Consider the following 27,185-nt stretch of genomic DNA (forward strand, 5'->3'; position numbering starts at 1 on the left):
AAGTGAAAGAGCTAGTCTCAAACTAAACTCTAATGAATGCTGAGCTATATTCTTGAGTCAAACACAAAGCTTTTGTCATCCGTCACCTGTAGGTTGGCTTGTCCTGCAAAGGCTCCGTCCTCAATATAGCTGATTTCATTCTTGGTGAGGTTGAGGTCTGTCAGGTTGGTAAAGCGGTACATGGAGCTAAAGAGCACAGCTTTCAGCTTGTTCTCATTCAATCTCAAGTCATGGACCGTATTGTTGATGTGCTGGGGGATAGTCTCGTATGGCGGCTGGTTCTGACTGCAGATAGCCAGCCACACGTAGCCTTTGTCCCCCTCAATGAGCCAGCAGTCCCCGTTGACCGTGTTGGGGAAGTGGGAGAGGAATAAGAGGGAAGGAAGGATAAGAAGAAGGAGACTGGAGGTGGTAGAAGTACCCTGCATGATGTTGAAGAAAATGAGAAATGAGAAAGAGGGGAATTAGTGATTATTAAGGAGAGAAAGGGCGACAGGAAAGGAGGTTGTGTTTGTAGGAGAAAGGGAAGCAACAAAGGTTGCTAGGAAGGATTTCCAAAGAGGAGAAGGCTCCGGGTCGGGTGCTGAAGAGGGGTGAGGGCTTCACAATGCCAGTCACAGCTTTATGGTAATCATGGTGTTTAACAGGGGACCCATGTTATGTCATATCTTGTTGGGCTGCAGTGTGGGGTAACACAGCTTGTCCTCATACTCTCTCTGTAGATGTCAGCTGTGAGCGACTCAAATCGATGGACCCTTGGAATAATGGAGAATCTGTAGAGGAGATAAGAAAAGAACTATGTGAAAAAGGTAATATAATGTGATAGATATCATACATGATGGTAAAGACTAATTTTATTGCTTCCTTTCACATGATTTTTTGTGTTGTTGATAGATATTATATTTCCTTAACTTTGCGTTACCTACACTTCTCGCACAAATGTACTGCAGAATGGCAATAAACAATCTTGATTCATGAATTTAGATGAATGATAAAGGGTAAATATATTCAGACTCTACACCAAAATTCCAGTAACATTTCATTGTTTTGGAATTACTCTGACCCCCCCAGGCAACCCAAAATCAATCTGAGTTTTCCTTGGGCCTTGCTCCACATGTTTTTCTCTAAAGCTGGTGTTCCATCTCATCTTGGTGAAAAATATGCATGTTGCATTGCCACAACAGGTCCCCTTTTAGCCGACTGAATCTGCACTTAGCCATCCTCTCTAGGTCCGCCACCTCATAAGGCTACGAGGTCATCAAGCTTTGGCTGATACCTATGTACACTTGCTAATCTTACCACAGGCCCCAAAGGGATTTCTTTTTTTAAAACACAAAGTGCAGCATTAATCACCCAAATGCTGACAGCACATTGTCTCCACAGACACTCCTTGTTATGACACTACGCTGCCAAAACCTAAGCTCTCTATCCCATCTGCATGTCATTTGAATAGCAGTCAAGCGTTTACATAAGGAGAGGATTAGCTGCCTGTTGCATCATGACAGGCATTGTCCTCTTGCCGCCTCAGGAGCAGGGGAGAACATACTTACAATCACACACACATTACACAAACATGGACACTAAAATGGACACATGCCTTCAGACAAACAGGTGCATGTTTGGACATACATGCTAAAACGTGCTCACATTTTCATGGAAGAGTATGCGCATAAGTACAGGCCTACAGGTCAGAGCTATCAAGATGGATTCTGAGCAACACGCTAACGGTATGCTGTCTATGATTTTACACGATATTTTGTCTATGTACTACTTTCATCCCACAGTTCCGTCTTACGTTCTCTTCGTTTCCATCATCATCCCATGAAAATAACAAGGAAAATCTCTCTCTCACTCTGCCTTGTGCTCCAAATTAAGACTTCTTTCTAATTCCGACAGAGAATTGAACTCATTCCAGTCTATTCCAGTCCAAGCTCCCCAGAGGTGCCAGCAGAGAATCAGGTCCATCCTATTTTTCAATCTATTTACTACTGCACAAACTTGAAAAACCTAACGCATGTGTGAAATGGTAGATTATCATGCAGATATGATGACCTTAGGCACCTGCTGTGTTACCTGTCTCCTCTTATTAGACATAAACAGAGCAAAAGGAGAAACTACAAATGTGGTTGCCAATGTGGTCTCTAATGACAGTGTTTGGCAGATTGATTTAACAGATGGATATAAAGACAGAGCTGCATCAAAATGTGTCTATTCCGGTCATGAACTGACAGCTAGAAAAAAGGTGTGAATGCACCCGCAAATGAAAAGGGCATGCACTAAGTTTCAATCACTCAGGTGACCCTCAAGAGTGGCCAGTGATCTGTTTGATTTGGTATGAACTCATCTGTCCCTGACTGCACTAAAAGGACCACTTAGTCAACTTTGTGATAAGCTATAGCACAACACATCCAAGTCATGGGTGATTTTTCTCAATTAAACATTAAAGTTTTCAACTTTGCACATGAGGTATCAAATAGTTGCTTTTTAGCTGTTAAGAGCAGGTGGGGTAGAGATAACATTAGCCTAAACGTTTGAGCAAAGTCTGCTCAAAAGGTATTCATTGAAAACCTGTGTGAACTGAAATCAATCCAACACAGTCCGTCTCGATGAACAATCTCTTAATACCTGATTGGTCCAAAACTTCCACTTAAAATGCTACTGAACTAAAAATTATGAGACAAAAAAAAAAAAAAATCAGACACAAGACAAAGATGACAATGATGCCAAAACCGTTTCATTCATTTCCATGGCAGACTACTTTATGGGACATGCCAGGTCTACTACATATTGCACTTGTGTGTTTCATATGAATAGTTTTACGTTGCTGTGTGTTGCTAAAACACCTGAGTAAGCTGTCTTTAAGTCCTTTTACTAATCCAGGAGATGGTAACAGATGATTGAAAGTGCATGTCGCAACATAGGTAGCAAAAACAAACTCAGCATTCATATAATAAACCGTGTTACATGTATAGTATGTGACCAATCTCCGCACTTCTTCTGAGAGGCTGTCAGTCTTTTTCCTTAAATAACATCAACGAGCCCGGGTCAAATAAAAATAAACCAGCCAATAAAATTATAACATACAGTATATTCAGTCATTTTTGTTTGCAATAATCACAAAAAACTTTGCCGGTACACTATTGACTGACATATTTGGAAATATTCACCCCGACACCTGCATGTACCATCCCCACACATTATATACCATATATTCTTCTTTTGATTTGTTCTTCTGCTCCTGTAGTAATCTCTGTTGAGATTACTACTTCACCTGCATGTATTGTGACACCCCTTTCCAATTGATTGTCTTGCTCTCTCTCTCTATTGTCTAAGGTTTATCCCCTCCACATGAGACGTGATCTCATTTGGTGCTCCACATAGTGAAACCCAGAGGGCTCACATGAGGGAGGCAGGAGGCACAGTGGGTCTGCATGTGTGCGTGTGTAGGGATATGATTATATAATTAGGAATATGGGACATGCAGAACACCTGTCTCAAAGGGAAAGAGCATGACTCATAACACTGATCCACTTGTAAGAATGAAAATGTGGGACATATGATAAAACTTTTTGCTGCAGTGCCGCAGACTGCTGCTGTGTGTTGTTAGATTCACCTCCATAAAAGATAGGACTAAATTTTTTTTCTTCATATAAAACAGCTATCAACATTTTTATGATGCAGTTTGTATATAAATCATGTTCCATTGAAGCAGAGGTGAATCCACCATTTTTATCTGTGCTTGAGGAGCAACTACAGTCATCTGATCTCAGCAGGTCACAGCAACAGAAATGGTTCAAATAGAGGTAACTAACAGGTGAACAGGTGGTACAAGAGTAGCTGCAGGTGTCTGCCTGTCCTACTTACTCCTTTTTTCCAGAAATACACAAAACCTCCTTAAAAGCCTCATCTTGTAAATTAATTATTACCATGCATCACAAAGAGGATACAAATGGAGTTACGATTTGAACATCATTCAGTAGCACACATTAACCACTGACTAGGTAGTTTGTAAACTAAATCAGAATCCAAACTGAGCACATTCATGCTATCTGCTCTGGAACTTTAAAGGTATCTTTAAACACACCTGTATCATTTGAGGAATTAAAAGACTGAGTAAGTGGTGCATTTTCCATTTGGTTCCTTGTCCAAACCTCTGTGAAGGTGAAAGAATTTACTCTGATAAGATGTACCAGCCTACTAGAATATCCAAATCAAGTCTCAGTTATTGTTATATGAACATTAAAAAATGGCATATTCTGTTTTCCAAACATATTCAAGAAGAAAACTTAACTGTCAAAGGACAATATTTTGAATGCCTACTATGTAAATCCTTGCACTTCTATAATGTATACACACACGTGCACACATGCACCTACTATATCACGCTTCATAAGACGCATCCATTCATGTAATACAGATCTAGGTTACTCAATATACAGGCGCATATTGATCCTCACTGTTTCCACGGAAACACACTTGTGATTGACAGCACCAATTAAGCCTAATGCTAACAGAATAGGATCTTGTTGGCATTCACATCAAATCAGCGTGTCTATTCACTTCATTAGCCACAATGATGAAACTCCCTTTCCTGAATTCCAATAGCATCCAGTGAACATTGACTGTGACAGGTGTTGGAATTGGAGAGGGTCCATATCTCTTCTATTACCAACATGACTCTTGGAGCTGGGCCACTGTCAGTGCAAATGTAAATTTATTTACCGGGACCCCTTTGTTGCTGCCGGCTGCATATGATGCTGTCATTTTGAATTGTGTCACCTGCAAATTATATGTACCCACTGAACTGACATGTCAAAACAAAGAAAGGCAGATTCATGCACATGAAAGTGCAGGGCAAATTTGCACTGCACCTTACATTCAATTTGCAGCTCACAATCTGTTTGTAATTAGCACCCGATTCACTCAGGCAGCAGCTCATTATGCAGTCGGACAAGGAACTTCTGACTTTTAGGTGCTTTGTGAGAGTGAAGAAGTGCAGTGCTGATTTATCTAGGACCAGCAAGGACAGAAGGTAATGGCATTCTAAAACATTAGCATTGTTGGTGAAATAATAATAACAAGAATATTCATTCATAAAGAGGGTTGTAACTCTAATGCAGTGGGAGTGTCGTGCAGTTTTTTAGTGTTAGGATGCTCATGGCAGACTTAATGTCAAGAGAACAATTTTATTTTGAGATCTAATATAACATAATGACAAACATAATTTTGTAAAACATGTTTTACAAATTGCCTGATGGCACATTTCTATATGTTATTCGGAGAATGTGAATTTATGTTTTATTTGTGAGTGTTCACACTCTGCACACAGCACAATGACATTTCCCCAGGCACATAGCAGCCTCAACAGCCGAGTGTTTTGCTCTTGCTGGTGTTTGATTTTAAAATAACAAAATATGTAAGAATAAACACAGTCAGAATGCTGTAAGTAATGAATAAAAAAAAAACTAAGAGAGGAGGGATGCAGGAGCTTAACACCTGTTGCTAAATGAGGGAAACCAAATAGGGGAAACCACTTAGTAACTCTCAAATCCAGCTGCTACCATTCAGGTTTCCTGCCAAGCACTCCAAAGGGCATCAGATAAGGTTGAACAGTCTCATTAAACAAAATGACAATAAGATATCTGATGAAGTCTGAATGGCTGCTGATCAATGTCAGTACTCCAAACATGGGATTATTTTGGCAGGTGCTGACAACTCTCACTGTCAACACTCATTACTCTCTTTAGACGCCCCTGCGCCTGATCAAAACAACCATTCCCACAAAATATTAAATTCTATAAACAAGAGAAAATGAACGGATCCTGATACAAAACATAAAGAGATTTTGTACTAAACATATGTCTTTTTCTATTGATCACGTTTGACCAAACCTGTTTTTTCCAAGGGAATATACCGATTGGCCTTTCACAGTTTCACTCTGTTCTTCATGATGCTAGAAACTGAATTGATTTGAATCATTCCACCATGAGTCAGAAAACAGATTCAAAAGATGGATTAAAAAGTGGATGCACCTATAGGGAAAGTCTCTATGGGCACTAAGTTATTGAAACCAATATTTTCTTAGTGTGTTTCTATTCTATTTTAAGGCTACACCTAAAGCTTATTTTTTTCAATCAGCTGAAGTTAAAAGAGGATTTGAACCGACAACCCATCAGAGTATCCTCAGGCTGATGTCACGACCTTGAATGAATCCTATTTTTATTCACTACAGTGAATTTGGGGCAGACTCAGGTCACTATGGTAACTGTGTGGCATGATGGGGTGTTTAGCTGATGGTTCAGTGATTTTCATGACAGAAGAAGAATACACTGCGCTGTAGCTTGTCAGTCACCCATCCGCACAAACACACACAAGTTCACACACTCACAAATTCACTCTGTCTAAACCCCTACATCCACCGATACTAACCAAAATTCCCTGTTTGGGTGGTCATGCTCTGGTATTATGAAATAATGTAAGAAATGAAATATGCGTAAACACACAGAAACACTCATAGAAACACAAAGTGACACTAGCCCCTAGCAGTGGATGTATTCCTAGACCTGTGTGTGTGTGTGTGTGTGTGTGTGTGTGTGTAACAGCTGTTACAGGAGCAATGTGAGGGACTTGGATTACCCACAAAAAAATCTTGTGTCACACTCTAGAAAGCTTATAGCATGTACCATAGCTGGACGTGTGTGTGTGTGTGTTTGTGTGTGTGTGTGTGTGTGTGTGTGTGTGTGTGTGTGTGTGTGTGTGTACGCTGTGACTACAGTGACCAGTTTGCCTCCCTGGGATTTAACCGATAAACTGTTCATCTCAAACAACCTCCACAAGAGACAAGACTTTCCATAAACTCTTTGTTCTGTCTACGCCTGCTTTTTTTTGCCCATTATCTTCCTCCTTCAAGATCTCTGCTCTTTCCCTCTGCCTCGTGTTGCCTCTCGAGTCCTCCAATCCCTCCACAAGCCTGTTATATTAGTTCCTGTTCCTCTTAATTTCCCTCAGTTTGTCTCTTTTTCACCTCTCCCTGTATCGCGCTCTTTCCATCAGTCTGCACTGTTGTTTTTCTTCCCCTCTTGTCCAGGCCGGTTCCCTGGAGTACAGTCAGTGTAGTGTGGGGCTGTGAGCAGAACACTGTTTCCTCTCCACTTCACACAGGGCTTAGAGATGAGACAAACACAACTACAGACAGATGAAGCTGCACTGCGAGCTTCACCCTGTGTATGTGTGAGTGGAACAGATCATTTCTCAGTGGCCATAAGAGGAACCTTCTAAAAGCAGAAGTACTACTTTGTTAAGCACTGCTGAACAAAATGTTGCTTGTTCACCCTTGGTAGTGTTTAAGGATACATATTTGTATTTCTAAGTGTTCTCCTTCATGTCTGTTCTGTATATACAGTACATTTTACAATCTTTGTCTATACATTTGAAGCTTGGACCATCTTGCCTTTTTTCCAGTGTTTTCGAGCAGCTATTTGTTGCTTAAGTAGGATAGAAAAATGTAGGGAGATACAAACAAATGAGGAAGATGAGAAGAGAGAGGGAGGAGAGAGAGAGGGCAGTGGAAAAGACAGCTGAGACAGAACTGATGAGGAGCTGCGTTTGATCTTCGATTCCTTCCACAATCTCCTTTTCCACAGCCTCAAAGAACAGAGACAAAGTCACACACGCTGAAACATAAATCACATTGGATGCACTGTATTATTACCGGGATGATCTAGGCTGCAACAAACGGCCAACTTTGGAGAGTGAGGGAGGAGTGCAAGCAGAGAGAGTGAGACAGAGGGCCGAAAGGAATGAAAGGTTTGATCTCCCAGGTTTGATCTATAATTCATATTTTATCATCACGTAACGTCTCAGTCTTGAGAAGATCTTTTCAACTTCTGCCTCACTTTTTCTCCGTCCTTCCTGACCTTCCATCCCACTGTTTGTGTCTATATCTATTTGCCAGCGTCTGACGTTTAGACCACTGTCATCTGTGGCTGCTCATGCATGACATCATATCCATTTCCTCGACGCCTCACAGGAAGAAGAAGTGATGCAATGGAGCATGACGGAGATGGGCCTGAAGGTCTGGGGCTAAATGGAGCGCAGCACCTAAGCCTCCCAACTGACCACTATACCACTACTACTACCATTGTTTCGTTTCCACCCCAAATGATTGGGCGCGAGGCCAGGGCACGTGGTTCCACCGTGGTGCTTGAGCCTGTGAGGTGATGGGGCAGTTGGAGAGTTTCTAGCACAGAACCAGGGTAAATACCACTCAGAACTGGGGTTTAAGCCAGAGAGAGTTGGGGGTTGAAACTCAAGAGCAGTAATGGCAACCATGTGGAAAAAAGCAGATTGTTTTTGCTAGAAGCCAGGACAGGATTTGGGGAATAGCAGCGTACAGAAGCGGGACATGTGGCTTGGACCCCAGCCATGCATGGGACGAGGGGAAAAAAGAAATTGGATGATGTATACTACAAAGGCCAGTGAGGATAACTGGGTGATTGAGGTCAGTGAAATGTCAGAGACTGCAGCCCGGGCAATAATGCCATGGAGAGCAGGAAAATGGAGAGAAAAAATGGGTAGAAAATGATAAAAATACTCTCTTCAGTACAAACACATATAACAGATGTGGATTATGATAAGTAAATGTCTTTCTTGGTGACTCTCAAGAACAGCAGCATCTTATGTCGGGGAAGTCAGAAGTAAACTTGTCTGTTATCTTGTCCATATCTTCAAATCAACAGGTTCAAAACCACAAAAGCCATGGTTAGAAAAGCGACTAACTAAAGCTTATAGATCATTCCTGCAACATCTTCATATATTAAAAGCCAACATGAAGCCCACCGCTCAAAATGTATTATTGAGACCCACACCTAGAAACTGTCCTCTACTGCCCCAGCTGTTCCCTGGTAATAGAATCTGCCAACAGCTACTCTGTTTAGAGTCCCCCATTGCTTACCAGAGATGAAAGGCTCGATAAGTCTGAAATGTTCAGACGCGAGGTGTCTGAGCAGAAACAGTCAGGGGACCCAACTGAAACCTCCAAGATGTCATAGTCTAGTCATTACTTATTTCAGCATGACTGAAATACATATAGATAATCACAAAACTATCAGGTAATCGAGTGCTGATTTGCTGTATTGACAGAAATGTCTTGAGTCCAGAGAGGCACCACATGTCTCAGTGTAGTTTCAATAAACAGACACTGTATAGATAATCAACAAATAGCCATTCAGGGAAGCTGAAGCTGAATATAGGATTGATAGACATAGAAGCTTGAAAGAAACAAATAATCGGACAATGAATAAAGTTTCTGGATCAGGAAAATTAAACAACAGCTGACGCTCTGCTATATATCAGCAACATTAAGCTATGTATTTACTGCACTTAGCTGCCCTTATGTTTCATCACTGGGGAGAAGAGCTGAGGGAAACGGAGTCTGCCACTCATGCACTTTACCTCACTTTCTGCTTTATCAGAGTAAAAGATAATCCCATCACGTTCTGTCACATACTGCAAATAAATCCATCTAGTCACAATCACACATCATGTACTTTATAAAGTGAGGAAAGTAAATTTCAATAACATGTTATCTCTATTCTTTTCCTATTCCTTGTTATTGTAATTGTTTATTACTGTATATATATATATATATATATATATATATATACACACACACATATATGAATGAATCACATATATGAATGAATCTGTCTTAAGAGTCGTCCTTGTGTCTTGCCTCTATCCAACCTCTCAAATATCTGGTTGAGACCTAGTGACTGCAAAGGTCATAGCATACCTGGATTAAAAGTAGTATTTGGGTGGAATAAACCTTTAAACTGCGGTCCTGAAACTGCAGCCTCTGATACTCCTAATCGCTAGGTGGCGCTGGCGGTCCCGGTACTGCAGGAACATACTATTGGGGGGGAACTTTTGCGTGCTGCTGCTGGAGCACTGAAAGTTAATTGGTGGATTAAATCACAACGGCGCAAACACGCATTTTAGATTTTTTTTTTTTTTTTTTGGCAAACCACCAGCTAAAAAGAGCCCAGCCGAAGTCCAGCTTCAACCATTCAAACATTCAAAATGCACGAGAGATCTAAGTTGCACACCTACGACCTCTTGTCTGGTGCTGCTTCTAAACAGCAGGGAACCCCATACACGTTTTGGAACTACTGTTCAGATCCATGAGATTCCTGGGAAGCAAGGGACTGAGTCGCCTCTCCTTGATGCATGTCCACAGTGACATTTTGAACTCATTGGAAATCCATGCCTCATCCACACCCAACACCCGAGCGCAAGGCCTCGTTTGGATTATTAGAACTCCTGGAGCACATTGTCTGCAGCTCAAGGTAAGACATTTTAGTTTATTGTAAGCTGCCGCCGAGCAGTTAAAAATTTTGTTGTCAATAACTTAAAACCTCAAACTAATATAAGCTTTGTTGACAAAAAAAAAAAAAAAAGGGCATATTTGGATATCTTTGTGTGCCGTGCGCAATGGGCTTTTGGACGTGTGTAGTGCAAAGCTGTGGCATTATTGTGTGCTATTATTGTGCAATAGCATTTGTATTACTGAGTTTCTGTGTTTTCTGGACTTTGTTGTTGTTGTTGTTTTGGTCTGTGTTGTAGTAGCATTGTTGTAGGCCTATGTTTTATTTGTATGGAGAAACCCAAACATAAACTATCTTCCTGTGGACCTGGAACTGGATAAAGCAAAGCCCCAATCAGACAGGATTTAGTTCTCCTGTGGGGAAAATGGGTGATTTCAATATTGCATGTGCAGATCAGTCATTTTTGTCCCAAAAATGGACACCACATGTGTGATTTTCTCCTCCTGCACCCAGTGTTGTTTACAAATATCAATCCTCAGTGAATTTAGTTACCTGCAACCTGTCAAATGTTTTATTACCCACCTGATTTATTTAGACCAATTTTGCAATTTGGGATGTGTAGGAGGCTTGGATTTGAAGTTTCAGTCATATAAGCTTGTTCCACAAAATTCTCTCTTTTATTGATTAATATGTGAATATTTTTGACAATTACAAATTCGACTATGCAATTGCTCCAGTGTTTTCACACATTCAGGGATAAAATAAAATAAAAAAATGTACATAATTAAAACAACAAATAAAGCAGTGGATCTTACCTTTACAAATCAGACATATTTTACAGATCAACTCCAGGAGCTCCATCTCCTCTCTTTTCAGTGGCAGTATCCAAAATACTAAAAATTAAGCTTTATAAGCTTCTGCTCAGCAATAATAGAATTGCATCTGCTTACCCTTTCATTTATGACATGCTGTGCACAAATCACAAAGTCTGCTGACTGCTAACTGCTGTTTTTAAAATACGTTTTATCTAGTGTGGTGCCTTACGTTTCCCTCACATCATTTAGGCATCTTATACCTTTAGATTCTCCTCCGGCTAGAATGTCATGAAGGTTTTTCATTTACAGAAACTTATTGATTCATATATGCTATAATGAACTCTGGCAAACACACTCAAAATCTTCCTCCCCACATTCAAACACACATGCATACTCTATATTGTGGGGGCAGCCGTGGGTTTAACATTTACAGTTTCTGACATACAAGACCGCAAGTTAAGCCACACTCTCGATCAAAGCACAATACATCTGCCACTATCAATGCATCTGTTATCCTCCGGCCTACCCACTTGCACCAGTGCTGTCATAGCAACAATCTATCAACGCTGGAGGCATGAACGCTAAATCCCTTCTTAATCACAGGGAAGCATGGGAACCAATGATGCATAAAGCATTGAAGAGACAATGGGGGAGAAATTCAACTATAGAGGCTGGATTGAGATGCAAGTGAAGTTGGGAAGGTTTTTTGAAGAGGAAATTGAGTGACAGGGTGAAAGAAAGTGAATTGAGTGGAGAAAAGAGATCGGTATGAAGAGCAAAAATACCACAGGAGAGATGAATGTGTGGAAAGAAAATGGATAATAAGCAGGGGGACATGGGACGAGGAGAGGGAGACGCAGAGGGTATGACAAGAAAAAGAATAAAGAATGATGGTGCCGGCAATGATGAATCAGCAGTAACCTGCGTACTGTGCTACAGTGAACTGCTGTGCTCACAAAATAGCAGCATCACAATCATATTCATATCTCTTTTTGTGATGATCGTCACAACCTTGAGATTGATTTAGTAATCATTTGGGCAACATTCTTCCGTGGCAGACTCGATACTGGTGGAGCTGAGCGGCGCTGCGCAGAGATGTGAGAATGCAGTGCTAGAGATAATGTGTTCAATAACTTTTGATATTAGATTTTGATTAGTTTTGTCTTCCTGGTATTAAGCCGGTGACCTGCCCAGGGTGTACCCTGTTTCTCATCTAGTGTTTTTTGGAATGGATGGATAGATTGACAGATGGATAGTTAATAGTTTTGCCTCCACAAATCGAAGAAGGACTGGAACTATTCCGCCTTAGGGGAGACAACATCAATTGCACTCATTGTCTTTTGGGATTTTGAACTACAAGGCTCGTGCTTTAATTTCTTTGTGTATGTGTGTGCATTTCCATGAAGGCAGACCTACAAACCCACTTGGGAGAGCGATGTGCAGCATTGACTATTTATGTGTGAGTCATGAATATTCTAGATGCCTAACTACATCCCACAATGTTGAGGATTTCCCTCGGCAAGCCTGAAGGTAAACCACCATGCAAAAGTCAGAGAAGGAAAGAGAAGGGGAGAGGAGAGAGAGTGAGAAAGAGCTGGTAGCGAATACACTTTCAAACACATGAAAAAGATGCGCCTTGTTTCTAGAAGCTTACCTTTCCTCTTGCACAACTTTGCAGATGTGAATTATAGGGTTGATTAGCTCTGTGCAGTGAAAACATTGCCAGGGTTGGAATTTTGGAAATATACAGTATATTCACCAAAGTCTGGATCAGCAAGGTTAGAGGGGATATATCCAAGAGGTTCTGAATTCCGAATGCCTTCAACTTCAATCAGGACTGTGTGTGGGACTGTTTCTGTTGTTTGGTTGGTTTCCTAATGCAACCTGCTAATTGATAATTTCTCTCATTCCCAGCTTCCACCAAAATGTGGGGCAGATTTAGGATTGAATTTGAATTTCACTTGTGTGTGAGCCAGTTGATGCTTTAAGTCTGGTGCCATGGCCTGGAAGGCATTCAGCAGCTCTGCCTCTCCTGCTCTGAAATTAGTCCCACAGTCCAGGAAGGAATTCAGAGGGTGTCCCTCTGCGCGTGACAAATCTTCTGAATGCCTTTTTAAGAATGTATCTGCATCCAAACTGTCAAGCAGCTCAAGTTGTATTCAACATGTTGTTAAGCATTTGAAGTGTGTGCCCCACCATTTCTCTGTGTGAGGGCTGAAAGGCCCAAAACAGTCTATCCCTGTGGACCAGAAGCCGGGGCTTAAGTCTTAGCTGGTCTAGAAGAAGGGCCGATATTTTGGGTATGACTGGATTGTCTCCATCTCAGACGGTCTTGACACTGGTGTTGATTCTGGCAAATGGCTTGGCGGCCAGTACCTGTGTCTCGTTTCCCCCATGCAGAACCTGGGTGGAGTTTCTCATCATGATGCTTGATTATAATGAGTTTGGATATGTGATGTTTGGGATCCAGCAAAATTGGATGGATATTGTTATGGTCAAGGGTCTCTTCCCTTCGAAGTCAACCTCCCACTACGATGAGACTGAGGCCAGGTATGATATGGATTTACCTTTTTTGAGGGCATTGAATTCCTCAGCTCTGACTGGGCCCTTTGCAGAAGATGCCTCTCTGAGTGTATAGTTGTGTTGTGATCCACCGCACCATGAAGCACATTCTTTGTTTCTTTTATCAGATCATGCAACTGCTCTACATGGATTGACTCTATCTGTGCTGCTGGGAAAGCTCTTGGAGAGGTTTGCCCCATGTAAAATGATGGCAGATGTTGGATCTGTTCTTGTGACCCGGCATGTCTGTGAAGCAGTTCCATTGGAGGTCTTGTGTCAGCTCTCTGGGAGAGACACAACTCACTGGTTAAGAGCCTAGCATCTGGTGGGAGATGTGTGGGAGAGTGTATTAGAGCTGGATCATTACAAGCCCATTGTCTGATGTCATACCCACCATCAGCAAGCAGAGGTCTCATTTTGTCAATAAAGGACTTGGCTTATAGTGAGGTAGGGAAACTTTGGAGATATTTATTGTCATAAAAACAATGTTGGACGGATTGAGGGACCTCCTTTTTCACATCACGGTGATCTTAGACATGTGTGTGCTTAGTTGGCGCAGCATGGGTTACAGCTTGTTCCAAATGGCAAGACTTAAACACGGGGCTCCTGGTCAAGCTGCATCTCACTTCATATGAAATGCAGTGGAGGTTTATCCTCATCCGAAAGGCATACCTGATGGAACATACCTTTGATGTCTCCACAGAAAGCTATGGTATAATGGCAGAATCCGAATCGAATACAATTCTGTATTTGTCATTGTGTTCAACTATGTGATGTGGGAAACACCTTGTTTCTTGTGGTTGGTCTACCCACTCACTGGGAATCCTTTGAACATAGCTAGACTAAATAACCTTATTCAGTTCCATCAGGCAGTTTAGGATCTTTGGACAGACGTCTGTCTGTGGCACAGAGACGGGGCAGGGCAGCTTCATTTGGAGCTCGGAGGACAAGAATGTTGAGAGCTCTTAGTAGTGGAGTGAAATAGCGCAATACACCGTCTATAACTGTTTAGAATGGAGTAGAGCAAGAGCTAGCTTATCTTGTTTTGACCTCGTGGCTGTCTTTTCATTCACACAGGGCAATGTGTAAATCTGCCAGAGTCTTTCCACATTCCTGAGCAATTCGCTTTTTAAGCAGGCGAGAGTGAAGGAGAGAGTGTGCTGGGTTTGGATTAAGCTGGCCGGCCCTTGGAGAGCTCATCTAAGCCTGGTATGTACTGCCAACGGGCCACCAGGGGGCCCCATGAGTATTGGCTCTGTGGCTGTGATGAGATGGGCATTGTCTGAGCCAATGAGAAAAAGGGGGGATGCACGATCAACAGACTGTAATGGAATACCTCTGAGATGGTGATGCTGCTCTTGTAGCTGCTTCACAGGGTATGTGTGCTCTGACAGTCCAAGATTCTCTGCAGTGAATTCTCCATTGATAACATGCCTTTCAGTTGGCTGGTTGATAGGGGAAAAATCTTTAAGGATACGGACGCTCCAGCCAACTGCATTTTTGCTGGTCAAAACAGATTGTGTTGCTTCTCAGTTGAAAAGTTGTTTTCTCCAAAACGTGTATGAAATATTTCATTGTGTGAGTCATCATATGCACAATAGTCAAAATCTGTCAGGCATATATGAATATCATTACAGAAATATGGAATTAAAAAAAAAAAAAAGTCAGGTAAATTGTGTGTCAGGTAAAACTTGAATTCACTATCGAATGGTGAGTTTCTCAAATCTTACCTACCAATCTATCTACCAATCACACATTCTGTCAAGTTAGCTGATAGGGGCTATAGATGAGTATGGATTTTGTCAAACACAATTTCTGAACATGAAGGGACCTGGCCAGATCAATAATGAACAGGGGCAGCTACCTGTAGGGGAAAGAGGAAGATGAGTAAAGATCTTCGGAGGTGCAGTAAGGGGAAGACAGCAGAATGGAGGAAGATGAAATCGCAGAGGCATGCCTTACAGTAGCAGAGGCTGGTTGCCGAGTGCAGCCCAATGTAAACCATGCTACACTGTCTTTTACTATCCAAACATTCTGCAGGGAAAACAGGTACAGTATGTACTCGGTCAATACTGGAATTATTCATGTTACACTATTCCAGTTATAGCAATATAGGCCTTGAATTAAATTAAAAATGTAACTACAGTAACAATATGTCAAGTCAATAAAAGTCAGAATAAAAGTCAATGCATGGCTGAAACTCATGCTGCAAGAAGTACAGGAGGCACACAGCACAGAATAGTGCATTATAGTGCAGTACCTACTAATATTACCTATTTGTCAATTCCATTGTGCAAGACTAGAAAAGAGCAATTTTTACACCTCAACAAGCAGCAAGAGATCTGCAACATGGATGTAGGAAGTATTGCTATTACACTGAGAGAAATCCAGAGTGCAACCTGAGAGGACAATGGCATCTTTGAAAATATCAACTCTGCAAAGTGTATCTAGAATAATTACAGTTAAAAAGTCATCAGATGCCCATGAAACAACTCTACAGGGTGCCATTTGAGAGAAACTGACAGAGTGAAGGAGCTGCAGTGCCAGTATGTACAGGTGTGCACTGCAGTATGTTGTACAGTGTTATGGATTTTCCTTCATTATGGCTTATATGTACTTACAGTGTTGGATTCTGGGCAGTGGATTGTCTACGACTGTCTTCTGATTTTTTTAACTATGCAGATGCGTAGTGTGCCATCATTCCACCGCACACATACCACAGGGATGGAATAGGAGGACTTTGATTTCACTACCCATCCCTTCAGGAGCAGGTCTCTCACCTCCTTCAAGGGCAGCTTTGGGATCAAGCTGTAAGCCCTTTACATGGGGATGTCGTGGTTTAGGTTTATCACCATTTGAAGTACATTTGAAATACAGCCCATGTCATTTGGATCTCTCGCAAAGGCCATTGACTCCTCATATAGCATCCTTCTAGCAGTCTCTCATCGATCTTCTGGTAGGTGGTTGAGGTCAACAAGTGGATGCCAAAGTGTTTGGTACTGTGCCCAAATTGCTATAGTAACATATGGTTTTGCTGGGTTATGGATTTCAAAGAACGCTGCCCCTATATTGAGCTGCTCTAACTGGGAACTGAACGTTAACTCCCATCAGAATAAAACCTCCCTGACAGAAGTATTCATGGTAAGTGGGACTCTGCATTTTAACCAACTATTAGCCAGCTGGAATGTTGGCGTCATGCGTGCCTTTTCACGGGTGTCCTTGTTGCCTCTTTCATCTTGTTGTGTGAATACAGGTCGCAATTGCTTCTGCTTTGTCACTAGAGACAGACATGATGTCACTGAGCAGATTAATGAGAGCGGGAATTAATCGTTCGGGTTATCCCTTGATCTGTTGTTCTAAAACATTAAAGCCAATCGGGGGTCTCTCCAAGGGCAAGCTGCTGACCAGGAATGGGACACTGATGGAGAGTCCAGGGTCCTCATTTCCTGGTTAATTTATCATTATGGGTACCCAACCACCAACCTCAGCCCTCTGTATTAGCTCCATCAACAACTGTCATTCTACTGCCAAGGTCACTAATGGTGGACCGCAGTCCTGGTCCAGACCCGGACGCTGTCCTATCCAGACCCGGACCTGTAACCTATATGTTTTTGAAAATGATTACATTTTGATGGAACATTTCTAATTTAACTGGTGCAGCTCTTTAAGCCTTTACGGCACTGGTCAGTGAGTGAGATACACACAGGGGGAGAGACGAGATGAGAGAAAGTTGAGAGGGAAAGAAAGAGAAAATGAGGTGTCAAAGCTGTTCAGTTTTTAAGATGTGTTGAGATTGTTTATTCTAAAAAACATGTTGAGACTGTTAAGATGTGAAATGGAGTTAGCAAAACAAGATGAAAAAGGGAAAAATGAGCACTTTATTTTAAAATGCACATTTTTTCAAAAGCTCTCTGTTATTACAACCCTTATTTTCCTTTCCTCTATTATCTATAATCCTCAGTTACCCCAGAGACCCTTAAGCAGTGCATTCAATAACTATAGCTTATTATATTGGACTGTATTTGGACAATTGGCACTTTACACATTGCATTACTATGTTTACCTGCTGCTACTTGCGTATGGCTGCCTCTGTGGATGTATACAAGTATGCAGCAGTTTATTCATTAAAAGGGGAGACACAGAGGAGAGGAGGGGCTGGAAAGGTTAAAGCAGCACTGCTCTAAAGCCAGGTTGGGTTTCAAATGGTTAAACAGGATAAAGATTAAGCTGTAATGAAAATAATTGAATCGTAATGACTTGGTAAAGTTCAGCAATGTTCTTTTCAAAATCGGAGTGGATTACAATTATTGATCATTTTAACGTTGATCAAACTCTTTCTATTCATCTTTTCAACTGAAATCAAAAGGCTACACAGAGACTCAAGTTTAAGAGTGCAGTATAACTCAACTTGACTCTGTTCTTTCCGCTTATTTGCACCATTCTTTCACTACATTACTTTTGGGAGCAATGACAGTTTGGTGTGATGTCATGATGCCTTCCAGATGAAGCCTTGAGTGGAATATTGCTTGTATCACTTAGCTGCTATTTTAAATAATTTATTTTTCAATACAATAGTGACTGAGTTCCTGCTGAAAGCAGAGTGTGGGATAAAATTGCTGTATTGTAAGTCTCTGCATGGGACACAGCTACTACAGTACCAGACCCCAAGGTTGCTCGGGGGCTACTGAGAACACATGACCATTTCTTGCATCAAATATTCAATTCGACATTGTGGGGAACAGCACTTTGCCCATTTTTCTCCACTCCACAGGCTCGGTAACCACATGAAAACTTTTCTACTTGTAGCTTTAAGGATAAAAGAAAAACGAATGCCCCATTCTCTCACTACTCTTTTTAGATATCTTTCCTTTTTATGACTGTTGAATATCTATTCAGTCTCAGATTTCCCTTTCTCACAGACCCTTGCTAAGTTGTCAGAATCATTGTATAGTTAATGAGGTTGGGATATTAGTAGCCTTGAGCTTAGAGGGGGACACTACTTATTGGAAGAACAAAAGAACGAGTTATATCTAAGTCTACACATTTTACCTAATTTTCTATTACATCTAATCTGCACTGCAGTACATTGCTTTATGCGATATAAAATGGTTTTGCAGTAAAAGAGCTGTTTATCAGTGTTATTCTACTGTTCACAATAAGTAACCTGTAAAAGCCTCAGCCATCCAGGTCATGGTTATCCAAGAAGTGTCGAATAGAGGGCAACTGGATTTGGTTGTAGGTACTCGAAGATGTTTCATCTCTCATCCAAGACGTGTATGTGTGAGTAATGTGCCCTTGCAGGCAAGCAAGTCAGCGTTTACCAAATGATGGCTGGTTTATTCTAACAAAACAGTCAGCTTGGGAAGAAAAAACCTTGGCAAGCAACCTCTTCAGAAGAAATGAAATGTATTCCATTTTCTGTCAGTTTGAAATGGAAAAAAAACATGACAGCTTTATTAACTATTATTAAGTAAGCTATTTGAAATTTTGAATGGTTGGTTTTTGATAGTATCCCATTCAAAGGGAGGCTAGTGCTGCACTGTGGCTGGTACACCAACTATATTCCTATTGTATAAATATGTGACTTCTCTATTGTGGTAATATAAAGAATATTCATAATTTGGGTAATTTAGGTATTTAGACACACATTCACAACTGGCCTAATGCAATAGTGAATCCCTGCAGATTGTTTTGATACAGAAACACAGAAACAAGCAGTTTAATCTCATTGTCTCCAAAATCAGTAGGAACAAGAATCCTGCCCAAAGAGATCTCTAAATTAATTAATAGAGTTGTCTGCAAGGTGAGACGCTCCGTTTCACTGCACAACAAAACATTTTTTAACTTAACGAACCAATACTCTTATGAATTGTTTCGGGACATAAGGTACATTATTCCCGGTGTACATTGATTCATTTTATTAACTATGAGTCAACAGTGAAGCCAAGCAATGAGTCATAGTTAATAATAACGGAAATGGCAATGAGTGTCTGGTGCCTCAGATGAATGGCTCCCCATACAGCTGCCTGCGGCCCAGCACCCTACACTGACTGTAAGAGATCATAATACGGGTCAACTGAAGCTCAGCACTGCTTCAGACAATTGAGTGACTCTTGCTAACACATGTGACTTGTGTACTTCTTGTCTCTACTGTATGTGTAAAAGTATACCTATAAATAGGAACGCATGCATACCCATACAGCCACTAACTGCGTTTGTTGATCTGTTTTGATTTCTTCTCTCTCACTGTATTTGTATCCTCATTTTTACAGTTACAGTTAGTGAATTATTATTGATTTGAAAATTTGAAGTCTCATTTTGATTGGTGGGACAGATGTGGATCGTGTGATCAGGCGATGAGCCAAAGGACGCTTTTTTCCCTCATTTTTCCACCTCACTTTTTATTGTTGCGCTTTTACTGACAAGTCTTCAAGTTGAATTTTAAGTATTGCCACTACAGCTGCATATCAAGTATGCTTCCTTCTTTCAGACTGTCTGCTTGCCTCTGTTTCTCTTTCCTCTGATTTAGTTCAGTTCACTTCAGTGCAACTCATTTCAATACACAAAAGATGCTTTAGCGTGATGGCTGTCAAAAAAAGTATTTGTTTTTTTTGTGACTCATTAAGAAAGAAAATGAACATGTAATAAGGGTATGTACAAAAAATAATGGAAACAACATATTGCAAACAGGTGATGGTGAAGGTATGTATGGATTCTTCACATAAATGTCCTGAAATGCAAATTTACAGTATGAGCATGAGCTGTAGCAAACCACATCCTTTCTATCAGGGAGCAGGTGTGCTTTCCTCAAAGCAAAATATTATATGCTCCAGAGAGATTAAATTGGCAGTCACGCAGCAATGCAAGCAAAGCAGTGTGTATCTGTGTGTGTGTGTGTGTGTGTGTGTGTGTGGGTGTGGGTATGTAGAGCTTGTTTTTTGTGCATGTGTTTGTGCTTCTACAATACATTTAAACGGTACATGTGAACATCTGAGCATCTGCACCTGCACTACTGCATGTATGGAACATACGTGTCCGTCTATCTGTGCATGTGTAGTTGTACTTGCATAGAGTTTGATTTTGTGTTCTCCCTTGATTCCACATTATTATTGTTTTGTTTGGGGTGGGTGGGTGGGTGGGGGTGGGGGTGGGGTGATGCTAACAAACCTTCTGCACTGCTAAACTAGGGCACTGCCTAGCTGCCGGCCAGAAAAAAAAAAAAGAGTAAAAAGAAGAGACAGAGAAGGAGGGAGAAGTGGAGAAAGTGAGAGGGAAAGGAGAAAAGGAGGTAATGAAGAAATTACATAACTACGGACGATGGCATGTAGTGGGTCATTCCCTGCCCTTGTCTACTCACGTGTCAAAGAGACAGATTGGCAGTATTATCTTGTCACATTATATATAGATAGATAGATAGATAGATGGATAAATAGATAGATGGATAAATAGATAGATAGATAGATAGATGGATAGCGAGATAGATAGATGGATGTTTTACAATAGACTTTGCTAAAAAAAGGATGACGCAAGAGTGGTACTTAGTTGTTTGTACTTGTAAGCTGCTCAGAGCTAAGACCATCAGCTCAGTGTCGAAGAATCTGAAATGTAATGATCTTAATGCTAAGAGGCCTAAGAGGCTTTCAGCCTCATCCACCATCTATTGTTTCATCTTAGTCATGCAGATTCATCGTAAAGCCTTCTTTATTTAGAACCCTGACACTGATGAAATTAGTGTTTTTTTGATACTGTAGACTTAAGCGTGTGTGATTCATTTCATTCTTCATTAGCCATATGGCTGATCCGTTTTAGGGTCGTGGCGGGGGGCTAGAGACATTCCCAAGGGTGGGGGTACACCCTTGACAGGTGACCAGTCTATCACAGAGCTGTCATATAGAGACAAACAACCATTCACGCTCGCATTCACACTTACGGGCAGTTTAGAGTCACCAATCGACCTTACATGCATGTCTTTGGATTGTGGAAGGAAACCCACGTAGGCACAGGGAGAACACGCAAACTGCACACAGAAAGGCCCAAGTTGGCCGACAGTTTCAAACCTTGAGGCCTGTGAGGTAATAGTGCTAACCACTGTAGCACCATGCCGCCCATGTATAATGTATTACAGGGAATTTGTACTATTCATATTATTGTTATTGACTTTAAAAAGAGACCGAACAGCTCCACATTAGCTGTTTTAATTAGACCAAAGACGTAGGGTTGTCCATTACTGCCCTTGGTGGTGGTTCAATCCCCCAGCTCATTTTGTCTGCTCTGTGGTGAAAACAATAAGGGGTGGGAGGGGGGCATCACTTATCCGTATGCTTCCTTCGGTTACACTCATGGAGGGCCAGATCTGCAAACACGAGTATCACTAGGTATCACTGTGTGATACTCAGCATGGTGTTAATGACTCAGACATCATTCTTGGACGTTGCCAGTTTTTTTTTTTTTTTTTTTTTTGGTGCTTTTTTTCATCAGCTTGGAATTTTTATTACTGAATGATAAATAGTAGATGAACATGGATCTGCAAGATTTTTTTATTTGATGATAAATTGATCTCTCCTTTTTGAACTGGGATCCTGATCCATGCTATCTTAGTGGTATTGCGCTCACAGTACAGAACATGTCTAGCTGTTCTGAAATGATCAACTCTTGGGACTTCGTCTTTGTGCAAGTCTGACTATGTGGTGGTTAAAGAACAGCAGATGCATAAATGTTGATCCCATCAGTACTGTATGGTATCAACTGTCAACAGAGATTTGAAGTTATTTATATCAACAGGAATGTTGTAGAGATGAGAGTGTGACGGAACATAAAGAGGGAGAAAATGGAGGCAGGGAAAACAAAAACAGGGACATGGGAAGTGAGGAACAGGGCTGATAGAGAGAAGAAAGGATTTGACACCAGATGTAAGACAAGCATGTTATGAAACTCTCCCTTGCCTGTTACATCTCAGTGACGGGGAATGTGAGTGAAACACTGAAAGAGAGAGAGAGAGAGTGAGAGACAGACAATGACAGCGCATGAGAAAGATAGACAGTGAGAAACAGCTTTCTGATCTGAGGTCAGGAACATGTGTCCTCATCAACAACCTGAGATGGAGACAATGAAAGCAAAATAAGAGACAATCAAATGAAAAAAGGAAGTATACAAGCAAAAGGTGGCAGAGTAGAAAGACGGAAAAGGAGAGTGAGCAGAGAAGAGGTAAGGACTAGAGTATGTCAAAAGGGAAAGATAAAAGAGAGCTTTGTTTTTTTTTTCTTATCTTCTCCCTCATGGCAACGACTAAACTCTGCCTCTTTCATTGTTTGATTCCTCAGAAGACTTGCACCACAGAAAAAAGGGGGGCGAGGCAACAAGGAGAGAAAAAGCAGCAGAGAATGAAAGTGATGAAGAAAGAGGAAATGGGGGATGTGGAGACTCAGGTAGAGAAGATAAAGAGAGAGGGAGCAAAGATATGGAGACAGAGGACAGCACAAAAGAGATGTAATTAGCAAGGGAAGTAGAGAAAACGAGGTTAACAGATAAACAACACAGAAACCAAAGAGGAGCGGAGAATGAGAGGGGAGGAAAAGGGAGAGAACAAATTTACATGCATGAAATGAAAAACAGAGATTCCAGCAAGAGGGCAATAAATCTGAGATGCAGACATCAGAGCGCCACACAGTCGGAGCTATTGCAGGAGGTGTGTTGGCGCTTTTAAATGTGGTATTACCACTGGACCGACTCTGGTTATGATGTCAAAGCCACACACACAGCCTGATTCACTACCACAAAAAAAAAAACAACAACAAAAAAAAAACAAACATCTACAAACATCTTTGGAAAAGGAAGGAAGGGAAAAAAAAAGAATCGGATTGAGAGAGAAATGATACGTATGCAACACTTAACCCTGACCCTGTTTCCTTTCGTTTAACGCCAACAATAGTATGCTCTTCAAAACACACATGCACAGACTCAAACACCTTGTGCAGGAGGTGTAGGAGGCTTTCACAAGCACACATGCCCCCTCAACCATATTCTCACCTGCACCTATAAATCATCCTGGGTGGCACCCTGACCTGTGTGGACTCAGGAGTCTATAGTCATTTCGGTATGTTTTAAACATAGGTGGTGAAAACAGCAAGGAAAAAATCATTAATAATGTTGCTGTATAAACTGCTTCAATACTGATAATGATATGATTGAAATGTTCCCGCTGAATCAATACTTTGGCTCTGAGTATGAACTTATGATATTATTTATTTGTATAAAATCTCTTGTAATACATCCTCACAGTGATTTGTTATACTGTTGAAACTATTGGAATGTGTCACTTTTTGACAACTGTGGTAAAGTAATGTGTATAATGTGTGTATTCATGATGCACACCTGCATAACCTAATTTTGCTGTCCCAATAGTCTCGCATAGCCAGACCAGTCCCCACGGCACTGCATCAGAGCTGGAGAATGGTCTGGCTGCACCCATTACCCCCCCAAATAGCACCTGAGGTGCACCTGCAAAATAGTCTCTCTGTGGAATATTTTCTCGTGAGGAGGCAAGCACTGTCATTGAAATGAGCTGATTCTCCGCAAAGAAAAAATGCCACAAAAACAGCAAAGACGTCTGTCGACTGTGTGGTCCAGATCGTGTTGGTTGCTAGCTCGGAGGTCGTTCTTGTTTGCTTTTGACGGTAACAAGCGAAGGGAAGCGGAAAGGGAGGAGAGTGCCGCCTGGAATAGCCCAGTGGCAGGTTTATACACACTACATCCCGCAAGTCAGACTACTGGCCCCATAACTCTTTCAGAGGCTCAGTATGTCCTCTAAGATATAGGACATGAATAAACTGTCCTCTGCCTCTAGGTCATCTGTGCCATCAGTTTATTTTGATCCATAGTTACAGTATGTTTTATTGTTAGACCTTTAGTGGTGAGAATAATTATTACTTTTAATTATTACAACAACAATTACTTGTTGGACGCAAAATAATCTTTTGAAGGCGTCACAGGAAGCATAATCAGTATCATTCGAATAACAAATTAAAAGTGAAAAATACTGTGTGTCACAGCTACCTCTTGAAAGTTTCCCACATCATCTTCTTCTCCCAAACCCAGACTCCCAGCTCGCTCTTCCTCCTGCTGTCTTACCTGATGTCCCTGAAGCACCATCCCCCCCAACCCCCCCACTGTGAAGTGTATTATCGCACACTGGGAGTTTTAACTAAGTGCCACTTCCCCCAATTAGCATTCCTAAAACGACAAGATTTGTCAACCACAGTTGCAGTCCTTGGAAGATTGCAGGCATGGACTGGAACGAGGCCAAGATTAGATGTATCTGAGACTCTACATGCATCAGTGCTCTTTTAGCACCTGTCTCCCCCCAAGGGACAACAAGCGGTGCTTCATTTGCTCTCATGTCAAGAGCCCAGACTGCTCAACACTGTCAACACCCAATCTCCGCCTCAGTCAAATTGTGCCGGGAAGCTTAAATCATTTCTTCACATGGCACGTTAAAAAAAAAAAAAGAACTCTCAAGTCTTTCTGGTTTGCATTTTTACCATTTCCATTTGAAAACGACTAGATCATATGGATTCTGTCCCACATCAGCAAGGGCATTTTAGTCACAACGGAAACTGCAATTTATCAGACCAGACAATGTTTTTCCCTCTTCAGCTGTCAGGTTACAGTGATTATGAGCTCACTGTAGTTACCTCCTCTTGCTCTTCGCTGAAGGCAATTAAACCTGACATGTGGTGCTTCCACTGTCACCCCGTCACTAAAAGGTCCGGTGGGTTTTCGTGCTCTCAGATGCCCTTCCGCATGCCGTCCACCTCTGACATTTGATCTTTATTCATTGGAAGTGCTCAAGAACCCCACTGAATGTCTTTATTTTTTTTCCTCTCTCCTCCCTCTATCCGTTCTTGTTGCTATCGTGTTGCTACTTGCAGCTTGTCACAATCTACTTTCCCCATGGGGCTCATTAAAGTTTCATCTGACCATATCTTACACCTTGTATGAGCTTCAACAATATTTAATTCTGTTGGTAGTTTTGCACAAGTTAATGATTTATTTCATCCCTCCCTTGATATATGCGTCTTATTCTGGTCAGACATCTGATGTGACAGAGGAACCGAGCACAGGTCAAGTTGGCACATCTCTGCTTTTAATATTTATGAAAGCAAACGTAGATCAAGGGAATTATTATCATAATTTGCTTCCCATAGTATAGCTCACATACCCATGCTTCCTGTAATGTTTGTGATATATTGTACATTCATATCCCGTAAAGTTTTACATCTACGCGTTATACTTAGTAGTACAAGCATATTGTGACAGTTCTTCTACCAAGTATCTATTTCAGCCACCGTCTTGTCTAATTGTGTCTGTCTGATTCTGCTGAGTGAAAGTGAAAGTACTCAAATATTAATCACAAACTTAACAATTGTATTAAATATAAAAAAAAAGTACTTTAATTCTTTCCTAAATTATAGAAGGCTGCAATGTTTCCTGCAAATACTGCAGATATTACTCAGAATGATTCCTTTCACAGTCTTGCATAACTGTTGACATGTGGAATTTGAAAATGGATATAGGTAAAGAGGATGTACATCATCATTATATGTACTGTAAGGTCTGCAGCAGAGACCTGAAATGTTCACCACTCCACGTCTTGAGAATTTGTCCAGCTGGTGCACCTCTGTGTGGCGGCACACCCCGATGATCTAGACTGCAGCACGAACAACAGACATGAATGTAAATGTTTCTGTGCTGTCATTGTGCCCTGCGTGGTTGTGCTTTCTAATGTGTGTTGACTGAAGCTCTGAATGTGGATGACTCTGGTAGCAAGAGAGTGCATCAAAGCTCATTTAAACTTTGATGAAATGTTTTCCGGAGTCAGTGATTTCCATTTGCTATATTTCTTTTTAATGTCCGCATTTAAATTGAATCGTTATTGCTTCATCTTTTGACTCTACAACATAACTTATTTGATGGCTTTGAATTTTATTGCCATACACATTTAGAGAAAAAAAGGGGAGCACGACACATACTGTAGGGTTTTAGATAGGAGAGAAAATAACCTGAGCGTTTTATTAAGGAAGAGGATACATGTGTTAGAGTCCAGCTGTATTCCTCTTCGGTCCTTCACTCCACTCTTCACCACATTGTTCCGTGTGCCATAGCGGTACTACGGTCGCATGGCTCGCCTCCTTCTCTGCAATTTACTTGTGTTGTCTTTGAACCTGGCTAATCCTGCTTCAGGTCCACTGCCTCCTGCCTCCCTCGTTCTCCTGCTAAACCCTGATTCTCATTTGTCTCCAGTGTGTCCTCAAGGTTCCAGCCGCAGCCTGCTCCGCTCTGCCCCACATCAACGAATTCACAATCCTGCCTGCCTTCCACCACCACTCAGGATTCCCACCACTAACAACTTCACATTAAACTTGCCTTCGTTTGAACTTTTACTCTGCGTTCTACTTTTGGGTCCTGAGTTGTTAGCTCACACTTG

General features: G+C 41.3%; 1 protein-coding gene across 1 annotated transcript in view; it reads right to left on the minus strand.

Moving 5' to 3' along the window:
* LOC130185385 (protein phosphatase 1 regulatory subunit 29) overlaps positions 1-27,185 on the minus strand; it is a 70,922-nt gene that overhangs the window by 8,276 nt on the left and 35,461 nt on the right. The window contains exon 3 of the mRNA XM_056401858.1: positions 87-773. Coding sequence (XP_056257833.1) covers positions 87-428 — 342 coding nt within the window. The 5' untranslated portion in view covers positions 429-773. The remainder of the gene's footprint in view (positions 1-86; positions 774-27,185) is intronic.

Source organism: Seriola aureovittata, chromosome 17 (assembly GCF_021018895.1).
Source record: "Seriola aureovittata isolate HTS-2021-v1 ecotype China chromosome 17, ASM2101889v1, whole genome shotgun sequence".
NCBI lineage: Eukaryota > Metazoa > Chordata > Actinopteri > Carangiformes > Carangidae > Seriola > Seriola aureovittata.